Below are 27,126 nucleotides of genomic sequence, written 5' to 3'. Positions count from 1 at the left end.
TATATATAACTAGTCGGTAGTTGTAAATATTTTTTCTATGTAGTCTATGAGTCTTCAATAATAATGTCTATCTCGATGTTGAATTTAAGATTAGTCAAGAAATTTACACATACATGGTGAAAGTTCTCCTCCTCTTTCGTGATTGTTAACTAATTATTTTGTACTAATTATTTTAAATTATTACATGCTCTATATTATTATAGGTCTTTGAAACAAATCTATTCGAATGTTGTGACCATTATACAGTCGGTCAAGTAAGAGCGTGGCCGGGTTAATTTATAAAAATAATTATTTTATGAAACTTTAATATATTATATATGCATTGTATACGTTAAAAGCAAGGATGCAATTTGGTCAATATGTGTCCAGTCACCACCAGAGTGGACAATTGGCTGGCATCTCCGACGCCTGCTTTTTACTAATTTAACGGATTATTTTAGTCTGACGACTCGTATTTTAATTTAACGGCTCGATGAGGGCAGTACGTGCTCATATAGAACTTTCATCAGTAAAAATGACATTTTCAAAATCTCTAACAATATTTTCAAGTGCTCAAGCGGAAAAGAAGCACAGGTTTTTCAGTCGTCAGAGGCTTCCCCGTTGTGTTGCGCCATTTCAGATCATGGATACGAAAAAAGGTTCAGATAGTTTTATAGATATTTTTGTAGATATTTCTGAACATTTTGCCATTAATTTTGATCGCCCTTGCTGCAGTGTTAAAGCAGGATTCCGCAAATACCCATTCACTGTTCTTTTTTCTTCTTTTTTATTTGAACCACGTTCTGATAAAGCATCGACATTTTTAGCAACTTTATATAGGTGTATCGAATTCCGTACAAATGCCTTCAACTTTCTCATATGTTTAGCAGCAGCTGATTGCTGCATTTGGGTACCTTTTAGGTGCATGCAAAAGGGCGCAGCCTCGTAGCGCGACGCGTAACTTAGCACTCATGGCGTCTAACGTAATTTTTTCTCAAAAGAACAGCTGCAACTAAACCTTTTTTGACAATGCATCAAGGACAAAGCTTCACTTTATCGGCTCACGAAAGAATTAGACCGAAATCTTTCATTAACTGTCGTTAAAGCCGGCCACGCTCTTACTTGACCGACTGTATATAAAATATATATACCGGACTTAACTTTAAAACGTAGTACTGAACTCAAGATTTCCAATGATGTTCATGAAATTATTTTAAAAGATAGTTCATATATAATGCAACTGAGAAGACATTGATGGTAATCGATACATAATTGATCGAGACAAAGAATGCTGTAGATCGAGTTGGTGTTCTATCAAAGACTAGAAGTTTTGGATATGAAGAGAAATATATTAATTACTTACGAGAATTGTCAAGTAGAACGTTTTTATGTATATGTGTATGTATGTTTATATTTATATTTATTGAATTGAACTTTCTACAAAATTTTCAGCCAATCTACATTTTCAGGACAATTTGGCAACATTTTTGAAACGATTTAAAGCATTATCAGACAACTTACAACATTTTTTAACCATTCACAACATTTTTAAGGCATTGGCAATATTTAATCAACAAATGTCGATGCATTTGACAACATTTTCAAGACGATTTAAAGCATTATCAAACAACCTACAACATTTTTTATCTATTTACAACATTTTCAAGACGATTTAAAGCATTTTCAGATAACCTACAACATTTTTTATTTATTTACAACATTTTCAAGACTATTTCAAATATTTTCACACAACCTACAACTTTTTTGAACTATTTACAACATTTTCAAGATGATTTGAAGCATTTTGAAACAACCTATAATATTTTTGAACTATTTACAACATTTTCAGATAACAAACAATATTTTCAGATAGCCTACAACTTTTTTGAACTATTTACAACACTCTCAAGACGATTTAAAGCATTTTCAAACAACCTACAACATTTTCTAACTATTTACAATAATTTCAAGACGATTTAAAACATTTTCAGATAACCTACAACATTTTTGAACTATTTACAATATTTTCAAGGCATTGACAATGTTTTCTAGACGAAGAACAGTACAGATACAAATTAAATACAATTCAATTGAAATACATGAGAGGTTGATAAAGTAACAAAGTTTTATATCGGGTTGTTAATGTTCTGTTATAATGTCGTTGAATATGAAATATTGAGAATTTGTCCTTTTTTTTTTGTTAAATTCAAATATACCTTTCCTTGACGAATATATTTGTCAATACAAGTTAACTGATTGTACATTCATACTGCGTAATTATTAATAATTTATTATTATACTAGCAGCGATTTTCTATTTTTTTTTTCTCTGAAAAAGTTTATGGATCTCAGTGTTAAGTTTTGTTTGACACGCTGACTCTCAGCCCAAAAACTGGAAGATTCTGATAAATATATTTGCAGGTCATTTTGAATTTAATCATTTGTTAAATTCAGTTTGATTTTGCCGCCACCGCCTACGCTCGGCTGTCATTGACCGACGAACTAACTGTCAAATGTCTGTTTCATGTGACGCGCAGATAGATGGCGCTGCAGCCACACCACTGGCGCGGAAACAAGGATTCTGTCCTTTCTCTTGCCGGCCGTCATGGAGTGAACATCGAAAAAGAAGATAAAGATGCTGAAGCAGAAAATTTCTCGGTAAGTAATTGTATTTTAATATTTCAAGGCAGTGATATAGTGATTTTTGTTGTGTATGTTAATTGAATAGTGTGCGACAGCTTAGTGATTCTTGTTTAGTTATTATTATTAGTTAATTAAATCATCGAAGATCCAGTTTTATTAACATTTCAAATTACGCAATGCAACATAACACTGCGCATTCTTGCTATTTGCAACCGATAAATACGTTTGAAACCAGTGCAAGTTTTTAAACATTATTGTTACATTGCGCAATAAATTGCAAATTGTGCAATGTTATTATTTTTTAATATTGAACAGATTTTGAATATCATTTTGAAGTTAGAATGACTTTTGCAGATTCGAATTTATAATTTGTCATATACAATTGTCAATGACATTTTGAATTGGCACTAAAACTAGTAGCGTCATCGCCGGCGACAAACGACTATTCGCATTTGGCGCAAATTAGAGAATAGTGATTTCACAAGATGACATACGGTTATTTTTTCTTTTATATTTTATATTTTAATGGCAATGCTAGTGATAGTATATATTAGCTGAAGTTCAATTGTGTGAATCGTTTAAAATAACGCAATTTTATTACACACAAAGCACATTAAATCAACACATTATTTTTACTTTTTATTTTCAGGTTAATTGTATCAAGTGCTGCAGCTATTACATAAAGCCTGTCAATGACACAATGAAAATGATGATCTAAATTGTGAAGAGAATATTCATGCTATGGCAGAGTTGCCGGAATATATTTATTTTCTGCTTTGTATGTATACATTTATATTTTCAAATACGCGTCTGTCTATGTAAAAGTAACAATGCTTGAATTACTAACACGTTTCTTTTTTTCAGATCTTTGCAAAACTCATTTATATAAATAATCTGTGTATTTGCCTCTCCTTCTTGGTTGCCGTGTCCAATTGCCAGATTGCTTGATTGCCCAGAATGTTTGCCTCCCCTGCTTGGTTACCTTGTCAAATGCCTTACCGTTTTGGTTACCCTATTTGAATCCTAAGGTTCTTGCCTCTCCGTCTTTGTTGCGTTGTACAATGCCCAGAATGTTTGACTCCCCCTCTTGTTTGCCGTGTCCAATACCCAGAATGTTTGCCTTGTTTGGTGCCTATATTGTTTGCTTCCTCTCGCTTGCTTACCTTGTCCAATGCCCAGAATGTTTGTCTTACCATCTTGGTTGCCTTGTCATGAGCCTTATATGAATCCAAAGGTCTTTGCCTCTTTGTCTTTGTTGCCTTGTCCAATACCCAGAATGTTTGCCTTGTTTGATGTCGCTTGGTTACCTTGTCCAATGCCCAGAATGTTTGTCTTACCGTCTTGGTTGCCTTGTCATGAGCCCTATATGAATCCAAAGGTCTTTGCCTCTTTGTCTTTGTTGCCTTGTCCAATGCCCGGAATGTTTGCTTCCCCCTCTTGGTTGCCATGTCTCATGCCTAGAATGTTTGCCTCCACCTCTTGGATACTGTGTCCAATACACAGAATGTTTGCTTTGTGCACTGCCCAGAATGCCTCATCAGGGACCTGTCTTTTACTAATAATTGGGTATGTATCTTTCTATATATCAATAACAATGCCTGCATTGCTTACATGTATTTTTTTCAGATTCTTCCAATTCCACCATCAACGCACTGAATAGACACCACATCGACCTTTGTCAGGGACTTCTCTCTCTAATAATACAGTATGTATCAGTCTATAACAACAATAATGTCTGCATCGCTAACATGTATTTTTTTTTCAGATTTTTCCAAATCCACCATCAACGCACCGAATAGACGCCACATCGACCTCTTCATTAGGGACTCTCTCTCTAATAATCTATAACAACAATAATGTCTGCATCGCTAACATGTATTTTTTTTTCAGATTCTTCCAATTCCACCATCAACGCACTGAATAGACACCACATCGACCTCTTTGTCAGGGACTTCTCTCTCTAATAATACAGTATGTATCTGTCTATAACAACAATGTCTGCATTGCTAACATGTATTCTTTCTTCAGATTCTTTCAATTCCACCATCGACCTCTTCATTAGGGACTTCTCTCTATAATAATACAGTATGTATCTGTCTATAACAATAATAATGTCTGCATTGCTAACATGTATTTTTTTTTCAGATTCTTCCAATTCCACCATCAACGCACCGAATTTACACCACATCGACCTCTTCATCAGTGACTTCTCTCTGTAATAATACAGTATGTATCTGTCTATAACAACAATGTCTGCTTCGCTAACATGTATTTTTTTTCAGATTCTTCCAATTCCACCATCAACGCACTGAATAGACACCACATCGACCTTTGTCAGGGACTTCTCTCTCTAATAATACAGTATGTATCAGTCTATAACAACAATAATGTCTGCATTGCTAACATGTATTTTTTTTTTCAGATTCTTCTAATTCCACCATCAACGCACCGAATAGACACCACATCGACCTCTTCATTAGGGACTTCTCTCTATAATGATACAGTATGTATCTGTCTATAACAATAATAATGTCTGCTTCGCTAACATGTATTTTTTTCAGATTCTTCCAATTCCATGATCAACGCACTGAATAGACACCACATCGACCTCTTTGTCAGGGACTTTTCTCTCTAATAATGCAGTATGTCTGCAACAACAATGTCTGCATTGCTAACATGTATTCTTTTTTCAGATTCTTCCAATTCCACCATCAACGCACCGGATTTACACCACATCGACCTCTTCATCAGTGACTTCTCTCTCTAATAATACAGTATGTATCTGTCTGCAACAACAATGTCTGCATTGCTAACATGTATTCTTTTTTCAGATTCTTCCAATTCCACCATCAACGCACTGAAGAGACACCACATCGACCTCTTTGTCAGGGACTTTACTCTCCAATAATACAGTATGTATCTGTCTATTACAACAATGTCTGCATTGCTAACATGTATTCTTTTTTCAGATTCTTCCAATTCCACCATCAACGCACTGAAGAGACACCACATCGACCTCTTCATCAGTGACTTCTCTCACTAATAATACAGTATGTATCTGTCTGCAACAACAATGTCTGCATTGCTAACATGTATTCTTTTTTCAGATTCTTCCAATTCCACCATCAACGCACTGAAGAGACACCACATTGACCTCTTTGTCAGGGACTTTACTCTCCAATAATACAGTATGTATCTGTCTATTACAACAATGTCTGCATTGCTAACATGTATTCTTTTTTCAGATTCTTCCAATTCCACCATCAACGCACTGAAGAGACACCACATCGACCTCTTCATCAGTGACTTCTCTCTCTAATAATACAGTATGTATCTGTCTGCAACAACAATGTCTGCATTGCTAACATGTATTCTTTTTTCAGATTCTTCCAATTCCACCATCAACGCACTGAAGAGACACCACATTGACCTCTTTGTCAGGGACTTAACTCTCCAATAATACAGTATGTATCTGTCTATTACAACAATGTCTGCATTGCTAACATGTATTCTTTTTTCAGATTCTTCCAATTCCACCATCAACGCACTGAAGAGACACCACATCGACCTCTTTGTCAGGGACTTTTCTCTCTAATAATACAGTATGTATCTGTCTGCAACAACAGTGTCTGCATTGCTAACATGTATTCTTTTTTTAGATTCTTTCAATTCCACCATCAACACACCGAATAGACACCACATCGACCTCTTCATTAGGGACTTCTCTCTATAATAATACAGTATGTATCAGTCTATAACAACAATAATGTCTGCTTCGCTAACATGTATTTTTTTTTTAGATTCTTCCAATTCCACCATCAACGCACCGAATAGACACGACATCGACCTCTTCGTCAGGGACCGATTCAAGTATTAATGCCCTTGAGAAGCTTCAAGAATGCGTATAAGTTCATGCGACCGTGCAAAACAATGTGAAGTGACCGACATCAATGGACTTCATTGTGAAGAGAGTCTCGATTGCCTTGTTTGCGCCTTTGAACGCCCAGGATTTTTGCCTCCCCGATTTTGTTGCCTTGACCAATGCCGAGAATGCTTGCCTCCCCATCTTGGTTGCTTTGTCTAGAGCCTTATTTTATTGCCCATTATGTTTGCCTCCCGTCTTGGTTGCTTTGTCCAATTGCCAGATTTTTGTCTCCTCGTCTTTGTCTTCCAATGCCTTATTAAATACCCGGAAGGTTTGCCTCCTCGACTTGGTGGTCTGGTTCTCCAATGCCTTATCGAATGCCCTGCATTTTTGCCTCTACGGTTTGCTTGTTCTGTCTAGAGCCTTATTTTAATGTCCATAATGTTTGCCACCGCGTATTGGTTGCTTTGTGCAATTCCCAAGGTCTTGTCCTCCAATGCATATTTGAATGTGTGAATGTGATTGCTTGTTGTATCTTGATGATCTTTCTTGTTGATCATTGATATCATGGTGCCCCCTTTATTTGGATGACTACTACAGTCCTCGTTTTTCCATGTCTTGTCGTGACAATTGAAGCCCACCATTGTCAGTAACTTCACTTTGTCCATGAATCATATAATCTGTGATAATGATAATTAATATTAATAATAATGTTTATATAATAGTAATAATCATAATGTATTCTAACCTTTTGCTTTCTCTTCCAGATTCAATTCTCCACCACTGAACCGCCTGCCCTTGTCGACCTAACCGATTCCATCGACTCTAATTAATCAAACAATAAGCTCTTACGAAGGATCAATTGGCAATCGTCTTCGTGCTTAAGTTGGAATACTAACTCTTATAAATTTAGCATGTTGCTGTTCACTTAGGAAGACTTAGTAAAACTGCTCAGAAGAAAACTCTTGGTGAGTTACTTTTTACAATGTATTATAAAGTAGTCTGAATTACTTTTAATTGGGTGCTTTTGTTTACAGGGCAAACAATGACCGCATCAGGATGCTCACACACCTGCCTGCATTGGACCTTATCTTGCTGCCACAAACATTAACTTAACGGTGTCCCTACACCAGATAATACATGCTGATGTGTTAGCATTAGCATTAGGAATTCATTCGTGCGTTCAATGACTCAAAGGATGACTTAAATACTTACAATATATTCATCTAATTATTAAATAAATACATTATAATTATAATAGTTCAATTTGTTGTTTTAATTTCCATTAATTCTTTACTCATAAAATATGTTACTTAAATTACATAAATATTTAAAACTATTTTATTGTTATAGGTATAATAAAAGAATGTCAAACGTCAGTTCTGATAAATGAAGACAATGTGAAGTGAACAGCAACTGAGTGGCTCCATTGTGAAGACTGCGGATACAGCACTTTGGATATTAAAACATTTGTTGTGCAAACAAATATAAGTATTAAAATATTTTATATTAAATATATATATATATATATATATGTATGTATATATACTAATTTATTGATCTATTTGCTAAGCATATTTAACATAACTTTAGGCTTCCCTTTTACTTTTCTCTTGAATGATTTGTACTCTGGTTCATCCTACTCGAATATCTTGCTCGAATGGCCTGCAGCCTGTTCTCTGCTTATACCCCGTGGTCTATACTTGTGAACTCTGGTCTATACTTGTGAACTCTGGTCTATACTTGTGAACCCTGGTCTGTACTTGTGAACCCTGGTCTGTACTTGTGAACCCTGGTCTGTACTTGTGAACCCTGGTCTGTACTTGTGAACTCTGGTTTGTACTTGTGAAACCTGGTTTGTACTTGTGAACCCTGGTCTGTACTTGTGAACCCTGGTCTGTACTTGTGAACCCTGGTCTGTACTTGTGAACCCTGGTCTGTACTTGTGAACCCTGGTCTGTACTTGTGAACCCTGGTCTGTACTTGTGAACCCTGGTCTGTACTTGTGAACCCTGGTCTGTACTTGTGAACCCTGGTCTGTACTTGTGAACCCCGGTCTATACTTGCGAACCCCGGTCTATACTTGCGAACCCCGGTCTATACTTGCGAACCCCGGTCTATACTTGCGAACCCCGGTCTATACTTGCGAACCCCGGTCTATACTTGCGAACCCCGGTCTATACTTGCGAACACTGGGTCTATACTTGCGAACACTGGGTCTATACTTGCGAACACTGGGTCTATACTTGCGAACACTGGTCCCTTAGGCCCCTGCATTTGCCCCCCTATGGTTTCTTGCCCCTTGATTTGTATTCATGTAAATTGACTAATGTTTTGTTCAAATAGTTTTATATTTAGTTTATAGTATTTTAATTATTGTAAAATATTATTTTATTACAATATTAATAAATCTTTCTTACAGGTTGTATCGAATTGCTAATTTGACTAGTACTGCTGATCGTGCTGTCCCAAAACACTTGTCAAGATTCTACTATGTGTTGCATTGAGAAGCCAATGTCAAGAACCTAAATGTTTGTAATACATTTATCTAAATATTGAATACAATTATTGTTAACCTTTTAAATTCGTTGTTTTATTCATACCATTATTGTTTTCTTTCATTGTGAGTCTTTAGGCACTCGATCATTTGCTAGAGATACAAACACATTAACTCATTTGCTCATGTAATTTTTTTTTATTCACCACTCACTGAATTACATAAATATTTATGTCTTTGCATTTTATAGGTAATATGGGAGAAATTCATTTATCAATTCTGACGAATTAAGACCAGAGTGAAGTGACCGGCAACCGATAAACCTCATTGTCATGTGTGGATGTCTTAAACTTCTGGCCTCTGATGACTTCGATGTCTTTTGTAATTAGATAAATCAAGACAAAGTGAAGTGGACAACAACCGATTGGCTTTACAATATATTATATTGAGTATATATTTAAGAATTAGAAAGGTCCCAAGTCACTTGTCAAGATATACAAATATATTGACTCATTTAATCATGTAATTTTTTATCAATTATTTACTAAACCATGGATTTTAACTCAATATAAATATGTCAAAACACACATTTTTCCTTTCATTATTTCATGTCTAACTCATGATTTGAATTTTTAATAATAATGTTTCTAATTATAGCAATTGTAATTAATCTTTCTAATAAATAAAAATTATTAATTATAAATGCTGTTCTATTGTAGTTAGAGTAAGAGTATGTTATAATAATATAATTAATATTTGTAATGTAACGATCTAACTTATATATGAATTTGTGTAATGCCATTAAATAAAATTATTTAACTTTATCTGTAAGTGTTTAATTTAATTTAATTTTTATCAATTTCAGTGATATATAATTGAACTTGTGTATACTTGCTAATTTATTATCAACTATTAATATTCGAGTCAATTTCAATTAAGCAAATTTAAAGTTCAGTTTAGAAATCCACGAACTGAGTAAAAAGCCATGGATATATATGCATGAGTTTTTAGCATGAAACATTGAAAGAAAACATTTATGTTTTTGACACGTTTAATTTGAGTGAAAATCCATGACTTTTTAAACAGATTGAAGTGGAAAATATTAATATTTCAAAAGTTTAGTTTGAAATTAGCTACTAATATGTAGAAATTATTGTATTATACAATGTTAATAAAATTATTGTAATTATAATATCTTTTAATTGGTATTTCATGTTTTTTATTAGTTAGATACTTTAGTTAATATGAGCACTTTATTAGATTGTCTTTGCAATTTTACTTAGAATTATTTACTGGCTCAAAGACTACTATTTCAACAACTCTGTGACAAATAGATTAATTAATTAGTTCAATTTAATTAATAAGTATAACTAGTGTTAGTTAGTTTTACTTAACTAAGAAAAATATATTTTTTATGTCTTTTTTTAACTTTAATAAATATGAGCAATTTATTAATTTAATTACTTTATTATTTTATTACTTCATTATAAAGGCTAAGATTGTGTTTGCAATTTTGCTCATAATTAAATTAATTATTTGCACAAAGACTTATTTCAACTGCTCTATTGCAATTAGATAAATTAATCAGTGTATTTTAATTAATATGTATATTACGTATCAGTTCTACTTAACTTAGAAAAAATATTTCCTTAGATCTTACTATTTTTTTCTTTTCTTATATACCGTGTAACTTTAAGAAAAATAAGCACTTTAATTAATTTAGACTGCATAATAATTAGTTCATATTAGTTAATACCTAATAACTTATATTAATTATTTTTGCTTTTTAACTTATAAAAAAAATACATCTTAAAGACTTAGAATTTTTTCTTTTTCTCTATTATCACTTTTTTTACTTAATTTAACATATTTATTATCTTATTTAAATCCCGCTAGTTAAGGGATTTTTTTAACCCCCAGGTTCTGCGGTTACCTAACCATAGAACCCTGGTTTAAGGTAACCGGAGCCCTGAACGTCAGGTAACCGGAATTCGGTAAACCCTGACGCAAGGGGTCGGGATGGGATTAGCTACCCTACAATTTTACAATTAATTCGCTTACCTCGATTTTTTATTTTTTACCCTACCTGCGTCTCGAACCTGCTACCATATCCTTCCAATCTTCTATCCCATTCACTCCTCTTAGCCCGCTACTCCATGCTGATCACACCGAAACACCGCCGCAAACTGGCTTATGTAGACTCGATATAGATAAGCCAGAAAATAATTCAACCGGCGACGATTTAACAAGTCATAAGCACGAAAAAAAGCCGAGTTCGTCACCGGTTGTGTGGCGTAACGGTTAGCGTGATGGCTTTGTACCGCAAAGGTAACGAGTTCGATCCCAGGATCGGACGGGAAAAAAGTTCGTCGTGTTGGCCGGTATACTATGCAAGCGTGCCGGACGTTACGTTGATGTAATTAAGAAAAGCTCCGTGTAGGCGAAGGGGTGAATGAAGAAAACCTTCCCTGCCTCGGGCACCCTCCGTCAGGCATTGCGACCTGGCGGAGGGTGCCCTAGCGGATTTCTTCACTTTATTTACTTAACTAGACGGCGGGGGGTCGGGAGGCCTCCCCACGCGGGCGCGAAACCGGTCAATCAAGAACCAAGCCAGCCAGCCAGCCCCCGAATTCAACGCCACGCGCGCGCGCGCGCGTGCGCGCGCGCGTACCTAGGGGGTACAGTATATACATTCTTAAAAATGTACTAGTACGCGTTGCTACGCAACGCGTACTTATTTAAGAATGACATTTTAAATAAGTACGCGTTGCGTAGCAACGCGTACTAGTACATTTTTAAATGTACTAGTACGCGTTGCTACGCAACGCGTACTAGTACATTTTTAAGAATGACATTCTTAAATAAGTACGCGTTGCGTAGCAACGCGTACTTATTTAAAAATGTACTAGTACGCGTTGCGTAGCAACGCGTACTAGTACATTTTTAAGAATGTATATACTGTACCCCCTAGGTACGCGCGCGCACACGCACGTGCACGCGCGCGCGCGTGGCGTTGAATTCGGGGGCTGGCTGGCTGGCTTGGTTCTTGATTGACCGGTTTCGCGCCCGCGTGGGGAGGCCTCCCGACCCCCCGCCGTCTAGTTAAGTAAATAAAGTGAAGAAATCCGCTAGGGCACCCTCCGCCAGGTCGCAATGCCTGACGGAGGGTGCCCGAGGCAGGGAAGGTTTTCTTCATTCACCCCTTCGCCTACACGGAGCTTTTCTTAATTACATCAACGTAACGTCCGGCACGCTTGCATAGTATACCGGCCAACACGACGAACTTTTTTCCCGTCCGATCCTGGGATCGAACTCGTTACCTTTGCGGTACAAAGCCATCACGCTAACCGTTACGCCACACAACCGGTGACGAACTCGGCTTTTTTTCGTGCTTATGACTTGTTAAATCGTCGCCGGTTGAATTATTTTCTGGCTTATCTATATCGAGTCTACATAAGCCAGTTTGCGGCGGTGTTTCGGTGTGATCAGCATGGAGTAGCGGGCTAAGAGGAGTGAATGGGATAGAAGATTGGAAGGATATGGTAGCAGGTTCGAGACGCAGGTAGGGTAAAAAATAAAAAATCGAGGTAAGCGAATTAATTGTAAAATTGTAGGGTAGCTAATCCCATCCCGACCCCTTGCGTCAGGGTTTACCGAATTCCGGTTACCTGACGTTCAGGGCTCCGGTTACCTTAAACCAGGGTTCTATGGTTAGGTAACCGCAGAACCTGGGGGTTAAAAAAATCCCTTAACTAGCGGGATTTAAATAAGATAATAAATATGTTAAATTAAGTAAAAAAAGTGATAATAGAGAAAAAGAAAAAATTCTAAGTCTTTAAGATGTATTTTTTTTATAAGTTAAAAAGCAAAAATAATTAATATAAGTTATTAGGTATTAACTAATATGAACTAATTATTATGCAGTCTAAATTAATTAAAGTGCTTATTTTTCTTAAAGTTACACGGTATATAAGAAAAGAAAAAAATAGTAAGATCTAAGGAAATATTTTTTCTAAGTTAAGTAGAACTGATACGTAATATACATATTAATTAAAATACACTGATTAATTTATCTAATTGCAATAGAGCAGTTGAAATAAGTCTTTGTGCAAATAATTAATTTAATTATGAGCAAAATTGCAAACACAATCTTAGCCTTTATAATGAAGTAATAAAATAATAAAGTAATTAAATTAATAAATTGCTCATATTTATTAAAGTTAAAAAAAGACATAAAAAATATATTTTTCTTAGTTAAGTAAAACTAACTAACACTAGTTATACTTATTAATTAAATTGAACTAATTAATTAATCTATTTGTCACAGAGTTGTTGAAATAGTAGTCTTTGAGCCAGTAAATAATTCTAAGTAAAATTGCAAAGACAATCTAATAAAGTGCTCATATTAACTAAAGTATCTAACTAATAAAAAACATGAAATACCAATTAAAAGATATTATAATTACAATAATTTTATTAACATTGTATAATACAATAATTTCTACATATTAGTAGCTAATTTCAAACTAAACTTTTGAAATATTAATATTTTCCACTTCAATCTGTTTAAAAAGTCATGGATTTTCACTCAAATTAAACGTGTCAAAAACATAAATGTTTTCTTTCAATGTTTCATGCTAAAAACTCATGCATATATATCCATGGCTTTTTACTCAATTCGTGGATTTCTAAACTGAACTTTAAATTTGCTTAATTGAAATTGACTCGAATATTAATAGTTGATAATAAATTAGCAAGTATACACAAGTTCAATTATATATCACTGAAATTGATAAAAATTAAATTAAATTAAACACTTACAGATAAAGTTAAATAATTTTATTTAATGGCATTACACAAATTCATATATAAGTTAGATCGTTACATTACAAATATTAATTATATTATTATAACATACTCTTACTCTAACTACAATAGAACAGCATTTATAATTAATAATTTTTATTTATTACAAAGATTAATTACAATTGCTATAATTAGAAACATTATTATTAAAAATTCAAATCATGAGTTAGACATGAAATAATGAAAGGAAAAATGTGTGTTTTGACATATTTATATTGAGTTAAAATCCATGGTTTAGTAAATAATTGATAAAAAATTACATGATTAAATGAGTCAATATATTTGTATATCTTGACAAGTGACTTGGGACCTTTCTAATTCTTAAATATATACTCAATATAATATATTGTAAAGCCAATCGGTTGTTGTCCACTTCACTTTGTCTTGATTTATCTAATTACAAAAGACATCGAAGTCATCAGAGGCCAGAAGTTTAAGACATCCACACATGACAATGAGGTTTATCGGTTGCCGGTCACTTCACTCTGGTCTTAATTCGTCAGAATTGATAAATGAATTTCTCCCATATTACCTATAAAATGCAAAGACATAAATATTTATGTAATTCAGTGAGTGGTGAATAAAAAAAAATTACATGAGCAAATGAGTTAATGTGTTTGTATCTCTAGCAAATGATCGAGTGCCTAAAGACTCACAATGAAAGAAAACAATAATGGTATGAATAAAACAACGAATTTAAAAGGTTAACAATAATTGTATTCAATATTTAGATAAATGTATTACAAACATTTAGGTTCTTGACATTGGCTTCTCAATGCAACACATAGTAGAATCTTGACAAGTGTTTTGGGACAGCACGATCAGCAGTACTAGTCAAATTAGCAATTCGATACAACCTGTAAGAAAGATTTATTAATATTGTAATAAAATAATATTTTACAATAATTAAAATACTATAAACTAAATATAAAACTATTTGAACAAAACATTAGTCAATTTACATAAATACAAATCAAGGGGCAAGAAACCATAGGAGGGCAAATGCAGGGGCCTACCAGTGTTCGCAAGTATAGACCCAGTGTTCGCAAGTATAGACCCAGTGTTCGCAAGTATAGACCGCAAGTATGTTCGCAAGTATAGACCGGGGTTCGCAAGTATAGACCGGGGTTCGCAAGTATAGACCGGGGTTCGCAAGTATAGACCGGGGTTCGCAAGTATAGACCGGGGTTCGCAAGTACAGACCGGGGTTCACAAGTACAGACCGGGGTTCACAAGTACAGACCAGGGTTCACAAGTACAGACCAGGGTTCACAAGTACAGACCAGGGTTCACAAGTACAGACCAGGGTTCACAAGTACAGACCAGGGTTCACAAGTACAGACCAGGGTTCACAAGTACAGACCAGGGTTCACAAGTACAGACCAGGTTCACAAGTACAGACCAGAGTTCACAAGTACAGACCAGAGTTCACAAGTATAGACCAGAGTTCACAAGTATAGACCAGAGTTCACAAGTATAGACCACGGGGTATAAGCAGAGAACAGGCTGCAGGCCATTCGAGCAAGATATTCGAGTAGGATGAACCAGAGTACAAATCATTCAAGAGAAAAGTAAAAGGGAAGCCTAAAGTTATGTTAAATATGCTTAGCAAATAGATCAATAAATTAGTATATATACATATATATATATTTAATATAAAATATTTTAATACTTATATTTGTTTGCACAACAAATGTTTTAATATCCAAAGTGCTGTATCCGCAAGTCTTCACAATGGAGCCACTCAGTTGCTGTTCACTTCACATTGTCTTCATTTATCAGAACTGACGTTTGACATTCTTTTATTATACCTATAACAATAAAATAGTTTTAAATATTTATGTAATTTAAGTAACATATTTTATGAGTAAAGAATTAATGGAAATTAAAACAACAAATTGAACTATTATAATTATAATGTATTTATTTAATAATTAGATGAATATATTGTAAGTATTTAAGTCATCCTTTGAGTCATTGAACGCACGAATGAATTCCTAATGCTAATGCTAACACATCAGCATGTATTATCTGGTGTAGGGACACCGTTAAGTTAATGTTTGTGGCAGCAAGATAAGGTCCAATGCAGGCAGGTGTGTGAGCATCCTGATGCGGTCATTGTTTGCCCTGTAAACAAAAGCACCCAATTAAAAGTAATTCAGACTACTTTATAATACATTGTAAAAAGTAACTCACCAAGAGTTTTCTTCTGAGCAGTTTTACTAAGTCTTCCTAAGTGAACAGCAACATGCTAAATTTATAAGAGTTAGTATTCCAACTTAAGCACGAAGACGATTGCCAATTGATCCTTCGTAAGAGCTTATTGTTTTAATTAGAGTCGATGGAATCGGTTGGGTCGACAAGGGCAGGCGGTTCAGTGGTGGAGAATTGAATCTGGAAGAGAAAGCAAAAGGTTAGAATACATTATGATTATTACTATTATATAAACATTATTATTAATATTAATTATCATTATCACAGATTATATGATTCATGGACAAAGTGAAGTTACTGACAATGGTGGGCTTCAATTGTCACGACAAGACATGGGAAAACGAGGACTGTAGTAGTCATCCAAATAAAGGGGGCACCATGATATCAATGATCAACAAGAAAGATCATCAAGATACAACAAGCAATCACATTCACACATTCAAATATGCATTGGAGGACAAGACCTTGGGAATTGCACAAAGCCACCAATACGCGGTGGCAAACATTATGGGCATTAAAATAAGGCTCTAGACAGAACAAGCAAACCGTAGAGGCAAAAATGCAGGGCATTCGATAAGGCATTGGAGAACCAGACCACCAAGTCGAGGAGGCAAACCTTCCGGGTATTTAATAAGGCATTGGAAGACAAAGACGAGGAGACAAAAATCTGGCAATTGGACAAAGCAACCAAGACGGGAGGCAAACATAATGGGCAATAAAATAAGGCTCTAGACAAAGCAACCAAGATGGGGAGGCAAGCATTCTCGGCATTGGTCAAGGCAACAAAATCGGGGAGGCAAAAATCCTGGGCGTTCAAAGGCGCAAACAAGGCAATCGAGACTCTCTTCACAATGAAGTCCATTGATGTCGGTCACTTCACATTGTTTTGCACGGTCGCATGAACTTATACGCATTCTTGAAGCTTCTCAAGGGCATTAATACTTGAATCGGTCCCTGACGAAGAGGTCGATGTCGTGTCTATTCGGTGCGTTGATGGTGGAATTGGAAGAATCTAAAAAAAAAAATACATGTTAGCGAAGCAGACATTATTGTTGTTATAGACTGATACATACTGTATTATTATAGAGAGAAGTCCCTAATGAAGAGGTCGATGTGGTGTCTATTCGGTGCGTTGATGGTGGAATTGGAAGAATCTGAAAAAAGAATACATGTTAGCAATGCAGACATTGTTGTTGCAGACAGATACATACTGTATTATTAGAGAGAGAAGTCACTGATGAAGAGGTCGATGTGGTGTAAATTCGGTGCGTTGATGGTGGAATTGGAAGAATCTGAAAAAAAAAATACATGTTAGCAATGCAGACATTATTATTGTTATAGACAGATACATACTGTATTATTATAGAGAGAAGTCCCTAATGAAGAGGTCGATGTGGTGTCTATTCGGTGCGTTGATGGTGGAATTGGAAGAATCTGAAAAAAGAATACATGTTAGCAATGCAGACATTGTTGTTGCAGACAGATACATACTGTATTATTAGAGAGAGAAGTCACTGATGAAGAGGTCGATGTGGTGTAAATCCGGTGCGTTGATGGTGGAATTGGAAGAATCTGAAAAAAGAAAACATGTTAGCAATGCAGACATTGTTGTTATAGACAGATACATACTGTATTATTATAGAGAGAAGTCCCTAATGAAGAGGTCGATGTGGTGTCTATTCGGTGCGTTGATGGTGGAATTGGAAGAATCTGAAAAAAGAATACATGTTAGCAATGCAGACGTTGTTGCAGACAGATACATACTGTATTATTAGAGAGAGAAGTCACTGATGAAGAGGTCGATGTGGTGTAAATTCGGTGCGTTGATCGTGGAATTAGAAGAATCTGAAAAAAAAATACATGTTAGCAATGCAGACATTATTATTGTTATAGACAGATACATACTGTATTATTATAGAGAGAAGTCCCTAATGAAGAGGTCGATGTGGTGTAAATTCGGTGCGTTGATGGTGGAATTGGAAGAATCTGAAAAAAGAATACATGTTAGCAATGCAGACATTGTTGTTGCAGACAGATACATACTGTATTATTAGAGAGAGAAGTCACTGATGAAGAGGTCGATGTGGTGTAAATTCGGTGCGTTGATGGTGGAATTGGAAGAATCTGAAAAAAAAAATACATGTTAGCAATGCAGACATTATTATTGTTATAGACAGATACATACTGTATTATTATAGAGAGAAGTCCCTAATGAAGAGGTCGATGTGGTGTCTATTCGGTGCGTTGATGGTGGAATTGGAAGAATCTGAAAAAAGAATACATGTTAGCAATGCAGACATTGTTGTTGCAGACAGATACATACTGTATTATTAGAGAGAGAAGTCCCTGATGAAGAGGTCGATGTGGTGTATTCGGTGCGTTGATGGTGGAATTGGAAGAATCTGAAAAAAGAAAACATGTTAGCAATGCAGACATTGTTGTTATAGACAGATACATACTGTATTATTATAGAGAGAAGTCCCTAATGAAGAGGTCGATGTGGTGTCTATTCGGTGCGTTGATGGTGGAATTGGAAGAATCTGAAAAAAGAATACATGTTAGCAATGCAGACATTGTTGTTGCAGACATACTGCATTATTAGAGAGAAGTCCCTGACAAAGAGGTCGATGTGGTGTCTATTCAGTGCGTTGATGGTGGACTTGGAAGAATCTGAAAAAAAAAAATACATGTTAGCAATGCAGACATTATTGTTGTTATAGACTGATACATACTGTATTATTAGAGAGAAAGTCCCTGACAAAGGTCGATGTGGTGTCTATTCAGTGCGTTGATGGTGGAATTGGAAGAATCTGAAAAAAAATACATGTTAGCGAAGCAGACATTGTTGTTATAGACAGATACATACTGTATTATTAGAGAGAGAAGTCACTGATGAAGAGGTCGATGTGGTGTAAATTCGGTGCGTTGATGGTGGAATTGGAAGAATCTGAAAAAAGAATACATGTTAGCAATGCAGACATTGTTGTAATAGACAGATACATACTGTATTATTGGAGAGTGAAGTCCCTGACAAAGAGGTCGATGTGGTGTCTCTTCAGTGCGTTGATGGTGGAATTGGAAGAATCTGAAAAAAGAATACATGTTAGCAATGCAGACATTGTTGTTGCAGACAGATACAAACTGTATTATTAGAGAGAGAAGTCACTGATGAAGAGGTCGATGTGGTGTAAATCCGGTGCGTTGATGGTGGAATTGGAAGAATCTGAAAAAAGAATACATGTTAGCAATGCAGACGTTGTTATAGACAGATACATACTGTATTATTATAGAGAGAAGTCCCTAATGAAGAGGTCGATGTGGTGTCTATTCGTGCGTTGATGGTGGAATTGGAAGAATCTGAAAAAAAAATACATGTTAGCAATGCAGACATTATTATTGTTATAGACAGATACATACTGTATTATTATAGAGGGAAGTCCCTAATGAAGAGGTCGATGGTGGAATTGAAAGAATCTGAAAAAAGAATACATGTTAGCAATGCAGACATTGTTGTTATAGACAGATATATACTGTATTATTAGAGAGAGAAGTCCCTGACAAAGAGGTCGATGTGGTGTCTATTCAGTGCGTTGATGGTGGAATTGGAAGAATCTGAAAAAAAAAATACATGTTAGCGATGCAGACATTATTGTTGTTATAGACTGATACATACTGTATTATTAGAGAGAGAAGTCCCTAATGAAGAGGTCGATGTGGCGTCTATTCGGTGCGTTGATGGTGGATTTGGAAAAATCTGAAAAAAAAATACATGTTAGCGATGCAGACATTATTGTTGTTATAGACTGATACATACTGTATTATTATAGAGAGAAGTCCCTAATGAAGAGGTCGATGGTGGAATTGAAAGAATCTGAAAAAAGAATACATGTTAGCAATGCAGACATTGTTGTTATAGACAGATACATACTGTATTATTAGAGAGAGAAGTCCCTGACAAAGAGGTCGATGTGGTGTCTATTCAGTGCGTTGATGGTGGAATTGGAAGAATCTGAAAAAAAAAATACATGTTAGCGATGCAGACATTATTGTTGTTATAGACTGATACATACTGTATTATTAGAGAGAGAAGTCCCTAATGAAGAGGTCGATGTGGCGTCTATTCGGTGCGTTGATGGTGGATCTGGAAAAATCTGAAAAAAAAATACATGTTAGCGATGCAGACATTATTGTTGTTATAGACTGATACATACTGTATTATTAGAGAGAGAAGTCCCTGACAAAGGTCGATGTGGTGTCTATTCAGTGCGTTGATGGTGGAATTGGAAGAATCTGAAAAAAAATACATGTAAGCAATGCAAGCATTGTTATTGATATATAGAAAGATACATACCCAATTATTAGTAAAAGACAGGTCCCTGATGAGGCATTCTGGGCAGTGCACAAAGCAAACATTCTGTGTATTGGACACAGTATCCAAGAGGTGGAGGCAAACATTCTAGGCATGAGACATGGCAACCAAGAGGGGGAAGCAAACATTCCGGGCATTGGACAAGGCAACAAAGACAAAGAGGCAAAGACCTTTGGATTCATATAGGGCTCATGACAAGGCAACCAAGACGGTAAGACAAACATTCTGGGCATTGGACAAGGTAACCAAGCGACATCAAACAAGGCAAACATTCTGGGTATTGGACAAGGCAACAAAGACAAAGAGGCAAAGACCTTTGGATTCATATAAGGCTCATGACAAGGCAACCAAGATGGTAAGACAAACATTCTGGGCATTGGACAAGGTAAGCAAGCGAGAGGAAGCAAACAATATAGGCACCAAACAAGGCAAACATTCTGGGTATTGGACACGGCAAACAAGAGGGGGAGTCAAACATTCTGGGCATTGTACAACGCAACAAAGACGGAGAGGCAAGAACCTTAGGATTCAAATAGGGTAACCAAAACGGTAAGGCATTTGACAAGGTAACCAAGCAGGGGAGGCAAACATTCTGGGCAATCAAGCAATCTGGCAATTGGACACGGCAACCAAGAAGGAGAGGCAAATACACAGATTATTTATATAAATGAGTTTTGCAAAGATCTGAAAAAAAGAAACGTGTTAGTAATTCAAGCATTGTTACTTTTACATAGACAGACGCGTATTTGAAAATATAAATGTATACATACAAAGCAGAAAATAAATATATTCCGGCAACTCTGCCATAGCATGAATATTCTCTTCACAATTTAGATCATCATTTTCATTGTGTCATTGACAGGCTTTATGTAATAGCTGCAGCACTTGATACAATTAACCTGAAAATAAAAAGTAAAAATAATGTGTTGATTTAATGTGCTTTGTGTGTAATAAAATTGCGTTATTTTAAACGATTCACACAATTGAACTTCAGCTAATATATACTATCACTAGCATTGCCATTAAAATATAAAATATAAAAGAAAAAATAACCGTATGTCATCTTGTGAAATCACTATTCTCTAATTTGCGCCAAATGCGAATAGTCGTTTGTCGCCGGCGATGACGCTACTAGTTTTAGTGCCAATTCAAAATGTCATTGACAATTGTATATGACAAATTATAAATTCGAATCTGCAAAAGTCATTCTAACTTCAAAATGATATTCAAAATCTGTTCAATATTAAAAAATAATAACATTGCACAATTTGCAATTTATTGCGCAATGTAACAATAATGTTTAAAAACTTGCACTGGTTTCAAACGTATTTATCGGTTGCAAATAGCAAGAATGCGCAGTGTTATGTTGCATTGCGTAATTTGAAATGTTAATAAAACTGGATCTTCGATGATTTAATTAACTAATAATAATAACTAAACAAGAATCACTAAGCTGTCGCACACTATTCAATTAACATACACAACAAAAATCACTATATCACTGCCTTGAAATATTAAAATACAATTACTTACCGAGAAATTTTCTGCTTCAGCATCTTTATCTTCTTTTTCGATGTTCACTCCATGACGGCCGGCAAGAGAAAGGACAGAATCCTTGTTTCCGCGCCAGTGGTGTGGCTGCAGCGCCATCTATCTGCGCGTCACATGAAACAGACATTTGACAGTTAGTTCGTCGGTCAATGACAGCCGAGCGTAGGCGGTGGCGGCAAAATCAAACTGAATTTAACAAATGATTAAATTCAAAATGACCTGCAAATATATTTATCAGAATCTTCCAGTTTTTGGGCTGAGAGTCAGCGTGTCAAACAAAACTTAACACTGAGATCCATAAACTTTTTCAGAGAAAAAAAAAATAGAAAATCGCTGCTAGTATAATAATAAAATTATTAATAATTACGCAGTATGAATGTACAATCAGTTAACTTGTATTGACAAATATATTCGTCAAGGAAAGGTATATTTGAATTTAACAAAAAAAAAAAAGGACAAATTCTCAATATTTCATATTCAACGACATTATAACAGAACATTAACAACCCGATATAAAACTTTGTTACTTTATCAACCTCTCATGTATTTCAATTGAATTGTATTTAATTTGTATCTGTACTGTTCTTCGTCTAGAAAACATTGTCAATGCCTTGAAAATATTGTAAATAGTTCAAAAATGTTGTAGGTTATCTGAAAATGTTTTAAATCGTCTTGAAATTATTGTAAATAGTTAGAAAATGTTGTAGGTTGTTTGAAAATGCTTTAAATCGTCTTGAGAGTGTTGTAAATAGTTCAAAAAAGTTGTAGGCTATCTGAAAATATTGTTTGTTATCTGAAAATGTTGTAAATAGTTCAAAAATATTATAGGTTGTTTCAAAATGCTTCAAATCATCTTGAAAATGTTGTAAATAGTTCAAAAAAGTTGTAGGTTGTGTGAAAATATTTGAAATAGTCTTGAAAATGTTGTAAATAAATAAAAAATGTTGTAGGTTATCTGAAAATGCTTTAAATCGTCTTGAAAATGTTGTAAATAGATAAAAAATGTTGTAGGTTGTTTGATAATGCTTTAAATCGTCTTGAAAATGTTGTCAAATGCATCGACATTTGTTGATTAAATATTGCCAATGCCTTAAAAATGTTGTGAATGGTTAAAAAATGTTGTAAGTTGTCTGATAATGCTTTAAATCGTTTCAAAAATGTTGCCAAATTGTCCTGAAAATGTAGATTGGCTGAAAATTTTGTAGAAAGTTCAATTCAATAAATATAAATATAAACATACATACACATATACATAAAAACGTTCTACTTGACAATTCTCGTAAGTAATTAATATATTTCTCTTCATATCCAAAACTTCTAGTCTTTGATAGAACACCAACTCGATCTACAGCATTCTTTGTCTCGATCAAATTATGTATCGATTACCATCAATGTCTTCTCAGTTGCATTATATATGAACTATCTTTTAAAATAATTTCATGAACATCATTGGAAATCTTGAGTTCAGTACTACGTTTTTAAAGTTAAGTCCGGTATATATATTTTATATACAGTCGGTCAAGTAAGAGCGTGGCCGGCTTTAACGACAGTTAATGAAAGATTTCGGTCTAATTCTTTCGTGAGCCGATAAAGTGAAGCTTTGTCCTTGATGCATTGTCAAAAAAGGTTTAGTTGCAGCTGTTCTTTTGAGAAAAAATTACGTTAGACGCCATGAGTGCTAAGTTACGCGTCGCGCTACGAGGCTGCGCCCTTTTGCATGCACCTAAAAGGTACCCAAATGCAGCAATCAGCTGCTGCTAAACATATGAGAAAGTTGAAGGCATTTGTACGGAATTCGATACACCTATATAAAGTTGCTAAAAATGTCGATGCTTTATCAGAACGTGGTTCAAATAAAAAAGAAGAAAAAAGAACAGTGAATGGGTATTTGCGGAATCCTGCTTTAACACTGCAGCAAGGGCGATCAAAATTAATGGCAAAATGTTCAGAAATATCTACAAAAATATCTATAAAACTATCTGAACCTTTTTTCGTATCCATGATCTGAAATGGCGCAACACAACGGGGAAGCCTCTGACGACTGAAAAACCTGTGCTTCTTTTCCGCTTGAGCACTTGAAAATATTGTTAGAGATTTTGAAAATGTCATTTTTACTGATGAAAGTTCTATATGAGCACGTACTGCCCTCATCGAGCCGTTAAATTAAAATACGAGTCGTCAGACTAAAATAATCCGTTAAATTAGTAAAAAGCAGGCGTCGGAGATGCCAGCCAATTGTCCACTCTGGTGGTGACTGGACACATATTGACCAAATTGCATCCTTGCTTTTAACGTATACAATGCATATATAAATATTAAAGTTTCATAAAATAATTATTTTTATAAATTAACCCGGCCACGCTCTTACTTGACCGACTGTATAATGGTCACAACATTCGAATAGATTTGTTTCAAAGACCTATAATAATATAGAGCATGTAATAATTTAAAATAATTAGTACAAAATAATTAGTTAACAATCACGAAAGAGGAGGAGAACTTTCACCATGTATGTGTAAATTTCTTGACTAATCTTAAATTCAACATCGAGATAGACATTATTATTGAAGACTCATAGACTACATAGAAAAAATATTTACAACTACCGACTAGTTATATATATAATGTTTAAAATCTTTTTGCCTCATGTCAAGTACAAGAAACAAGTATTTGCACTTCATCGTGCTCTGATATAGGCTTTTTTAGAAAATATCTAGCAACAGAACTAAATTTATCACTCCGATATAATTTTCAACATAGATCAATTGATTTCAATCAAAACTCTTCTCACTACATTCATATAATATAAATTGACACTTACAAATCTTTTGTGCGATTATACAATCCTTTCGACATTATTAAAATAACTATTACTAATATTTTATATTTCATATAAATTTTTAAACAACGTTCTTGATATGAGGCACATTTATAATTTATCATCGGATTTTAAGTACATGGATAAAGACTCAAGAGTATTACCACTATTTAATATATTTTAGGTTCTAAAACCTAATTCATGTAACTTTTATAAAAGGTTATAGTTTTCACTTACCAAAGTATTAGCTCTAATTTCGTCATGTCATCATTTTGGTTGTTAATCTTTTATAGAATGCGGCCACTGGCATTAATTTTATACACTCACCATCGATTTATCCAACAAATTTACACATTTTTTTCGAAAAATTACATGCAAAATGCTATAAGAAGCGACATTTGTATTGTTCGCGGTTTTTTGCACGCCATTTTGACAGCTGTCAAAATCATTGATTATACAAATGCGGAATTGTCATTGAATAGTTAAGCTGGGAACGGACATTGACATAATAATATTTATTTTATTTAAATATTTATTATGGGTGTGTTCGGAGAGGCAGTTTGTGACGATCCACAACTCTTCCAAACTCATTGTGATTTGTTGTACTGCGCATGCGCTATTTCATGACAGTTTCCAACGATTTGAGAGGACGATTTACATCGAACGCAACCAAACCTTCACAAACCGCCGAGCACTTTTTCTGATGTGTTTAGTATAATTCGTTTTGTTTCGTCATGGAATTTTCAATTAAATCAATATGAATAACAATAATATTTACTTACACGCTACTAATGATAAGTAATTATTTGCATCGTACCTAATTATTTATTTCAAATAGTTTTCAGATGAGACGACCCAATCAGATTCTGCTCCAACCAATCTTGAGGCATGGTTGCGAACGGGGCTCCTGACAGAAGTAATTGATCATTTGAACTAAATGAAACCCAACAAAAAGTTGAGTTGACACTCAGGATAGTACTAAGTGCAATCAAACATAATAATAATATATATATTTCAGTAAATATAAATGTGTACATAATATTTCTTATTTCGGATTTTTACCCGTAGGTATATCATCCTTCATATCTGTTCTATTAATACAATAATAAGTATTTTGAATATAAAAGTTGTGACATAATGTGTGATAAAAAAAGAGGAAAGAAAAGTTGCCCTCAAAAAAAAAATCACATAGCACTATTTATAATATTTATAATTACACAAAAAAGAAAAACAAAATAAAAGAGAATTTGTAGGAAAATCCGTGTCGAGCCAAGTATCATTTGCCGCTATGGGTCGATCAGTATATAGTTTGGCATGGCGTGATTGCCATACCAAATTTCGTCCCTCGTCAACTGCCCGAGACCCGCGATGTTCGTATTAGGATGATCCCCACATTCTTGATAAAAAATTCCGGTGAGTTTTTTTTATATAGTCGAGTATGGTCGGTACGTCAGTCTATTTGTGTATGTATTTTGAAGAGTAGTAATGTCTAGTCAGTGGGTCCCTTATTTTGTTAAGTATTAGTCGTAGTGTCTTATTTTGTAATGTCTGTACTTTCCGTAAGTTTGTCTTAGTCGTCGCGTTCCATGCTGCAGCGGCGTATGTCAGTAACGGCCTTATTAGTGTCAAGTAAAGTGTCCGCTTGCTTTTCACGCTTAGCGGGCTGTTGTGGTTCAAGAGAGGTCTCAGTAGATTTAACATCCCGTAAGCCTGTCCATACCATACCAAATTTCAATCCAATTTTCCAATTAATATGTCCAATTTTCGTATTAATATGTTTTGTGAAGCTGAATCTATGGTCCAGGGTCACGCCAAGATATTTGACATCCTTGGACCACTCAACTTCACAATCCAATACTTTAATTTTATCCAAGTCAGTCAGTCTAGACGTGGCAGTTCGGCACTTTGTAAATAAAATTGCCTCCGTCTTTTGCGGATTGATCCTGATCTGCCATTTGTCAGTATATTCTGTTAGCTTGCCTATGTGTGCCTGTATCTTTGAAGTAGCGTCAGTAGCGTAGGTGATCGTGATGATTTGTATATGGCAGTGTCGTCAGCAAACATCAGTAACGTTGTGTCGGCGTCAGTGGGTATGTCGTGAATGTAGACGTTAAACAGTGACGGTCCCAGGATCGAGCCCTGCGGTGCTTCCGCCTTCACTTGTTTAACCGTCGAAAGTCTGTTGTCTACTTGTACGGTAAAGTTGCGGTCTGAGAGGTATGAGTGTAATGTTCTTGTAATGTACGGTGGAAAGTTGAGTTGGATAAGTTTATGTATAAGTCCGTCCATCCAGATGGTGTCATGCGCCTTCTCAAAGTCGAGTAA

General features: G+C 35.0%; 1 protein-coding gene and 3 long non-coding RNA genes across 4 annotated transcripts; 2 read left to right on the top strand and 2 right to left on the bottom strand.

Moving 5' to 3' along the window:
• The first annotated feature begins 5,200 nt into the window (after nucleotides 1-5,200).
• Nucleotides 5,201-5,615, top strand: LOC113373079. The gene is made up of 3 exons (XR_003366851.1): nucleotides 5,201-5,395; nucleotides 5,453-5,533; nucleotides 5,591-5,615. It is a non-coding gene; the product is annotated as an uncharacterized LOC113373079 (long non-coding RNA).
• Nucleotides 5,616-5,884: 269 nt separating this feature from the next.
• On the top strand, nucleotides 5,885-6,449 carry LOC113373077. The gene is made up of 4 exons (XR_003366849.1): nucleotides 5,885-6,085; nucleotides 6,143-6,223; nucleotides 6,281-6,361; nucleotides 6,422-6,449. It is a non-coding gene; the product is annotated as an uncharacterized LOC113373077 (long non-coding RNA).
• Nucleotides 6,450-16,967: 10,518 nt separating this feature from the next.
• On the bottom strand, nucleotides 16,968-18,384 carry LOC113373915 (uncharacterized protein PB18E9.04c-like). The gene is made up of 10 exons (XM_026614182.1): nucleotides 18,373-18,384; nucleotides 18,249-18,329; nucleotides 18,107-18,187; nucleotides 17,969-18,049; nucleotides 17,693-17,773; nucleotides 17,555-17,635; nucleotides 17,417-17,497; nucleotides 17,275-17,355; nucleotides 17,137-17,217; nucleotides 16,968-17,075 (listed from the first exon to the last, which is right to left on the bottom strand). Exons 1-10 carry the CDS (start codon nucleotides 18,382-18,384, stop codon nucleotides 16,968-16,970), a joined length of 768 nt encoding a protein of 255 aa, XP_026469967.1.
• A 49-nt stretch (nucleotides 18,385-18,433) lies between these two features.
• LOC113372467 lies at nucleotides 18,434-18,999 on the bottom strand. Its single transcript, XR_003366769.1, has 3 exons — nucleotides 18,930-18,999; nucleotides 18,523-18,603; nucleotides 18,434-18,465 (listed from the first exon to the last, which is right to left on the bottom strand). It is a non-coding gene; the product is annotated as an uncharacterized LOC113372467 (long non-coding RNA).
• Nucleotides 19,000-27,126: the final 8,127 nt, after the last annotated feature.

The sequence above is a fragment of the Ctenocephalides felis genome, unplaced genomic scaffold, assembly GCF_003426905.1.
Source record: "Ctenocephalides felis isolate EL2017-DRISC unplaced genomic scaffold, ASM342690v1 CF-g0.4_SCAFFOLD_01604, whole genome shotgun sequence".
Classification (NCBI taxonomy): Eukaryota; Metazoa; Arthropoda; class Insecta; order Siphonaptera; family Pulicidae; genus Ctenocephalides; species Ctenocephalides felis.
Note: the sequence above shows the minus strand (reverse complement) of the source record. Positions and strands in the feature narration are given on the sequence as shown.

Coding starts and splice junctions, on each gene's coding strand:
- LOC113373915 (XM_026614182.1), bottom strand. Junction 17,498..17,554: donor CTTCTCTCTCTAATAATACA/GTATGTATCTGT, acceptor TTCTTTTTTCAG/ATTCTTCCAATTCCACCATC. Junction 17,218..17,274: donor CTTCTCTCTCTAATAATACA/GTATGTATCTGT, acceptor TTCTTTTTTCAG/ATTCTTCCAATTCCACCATC.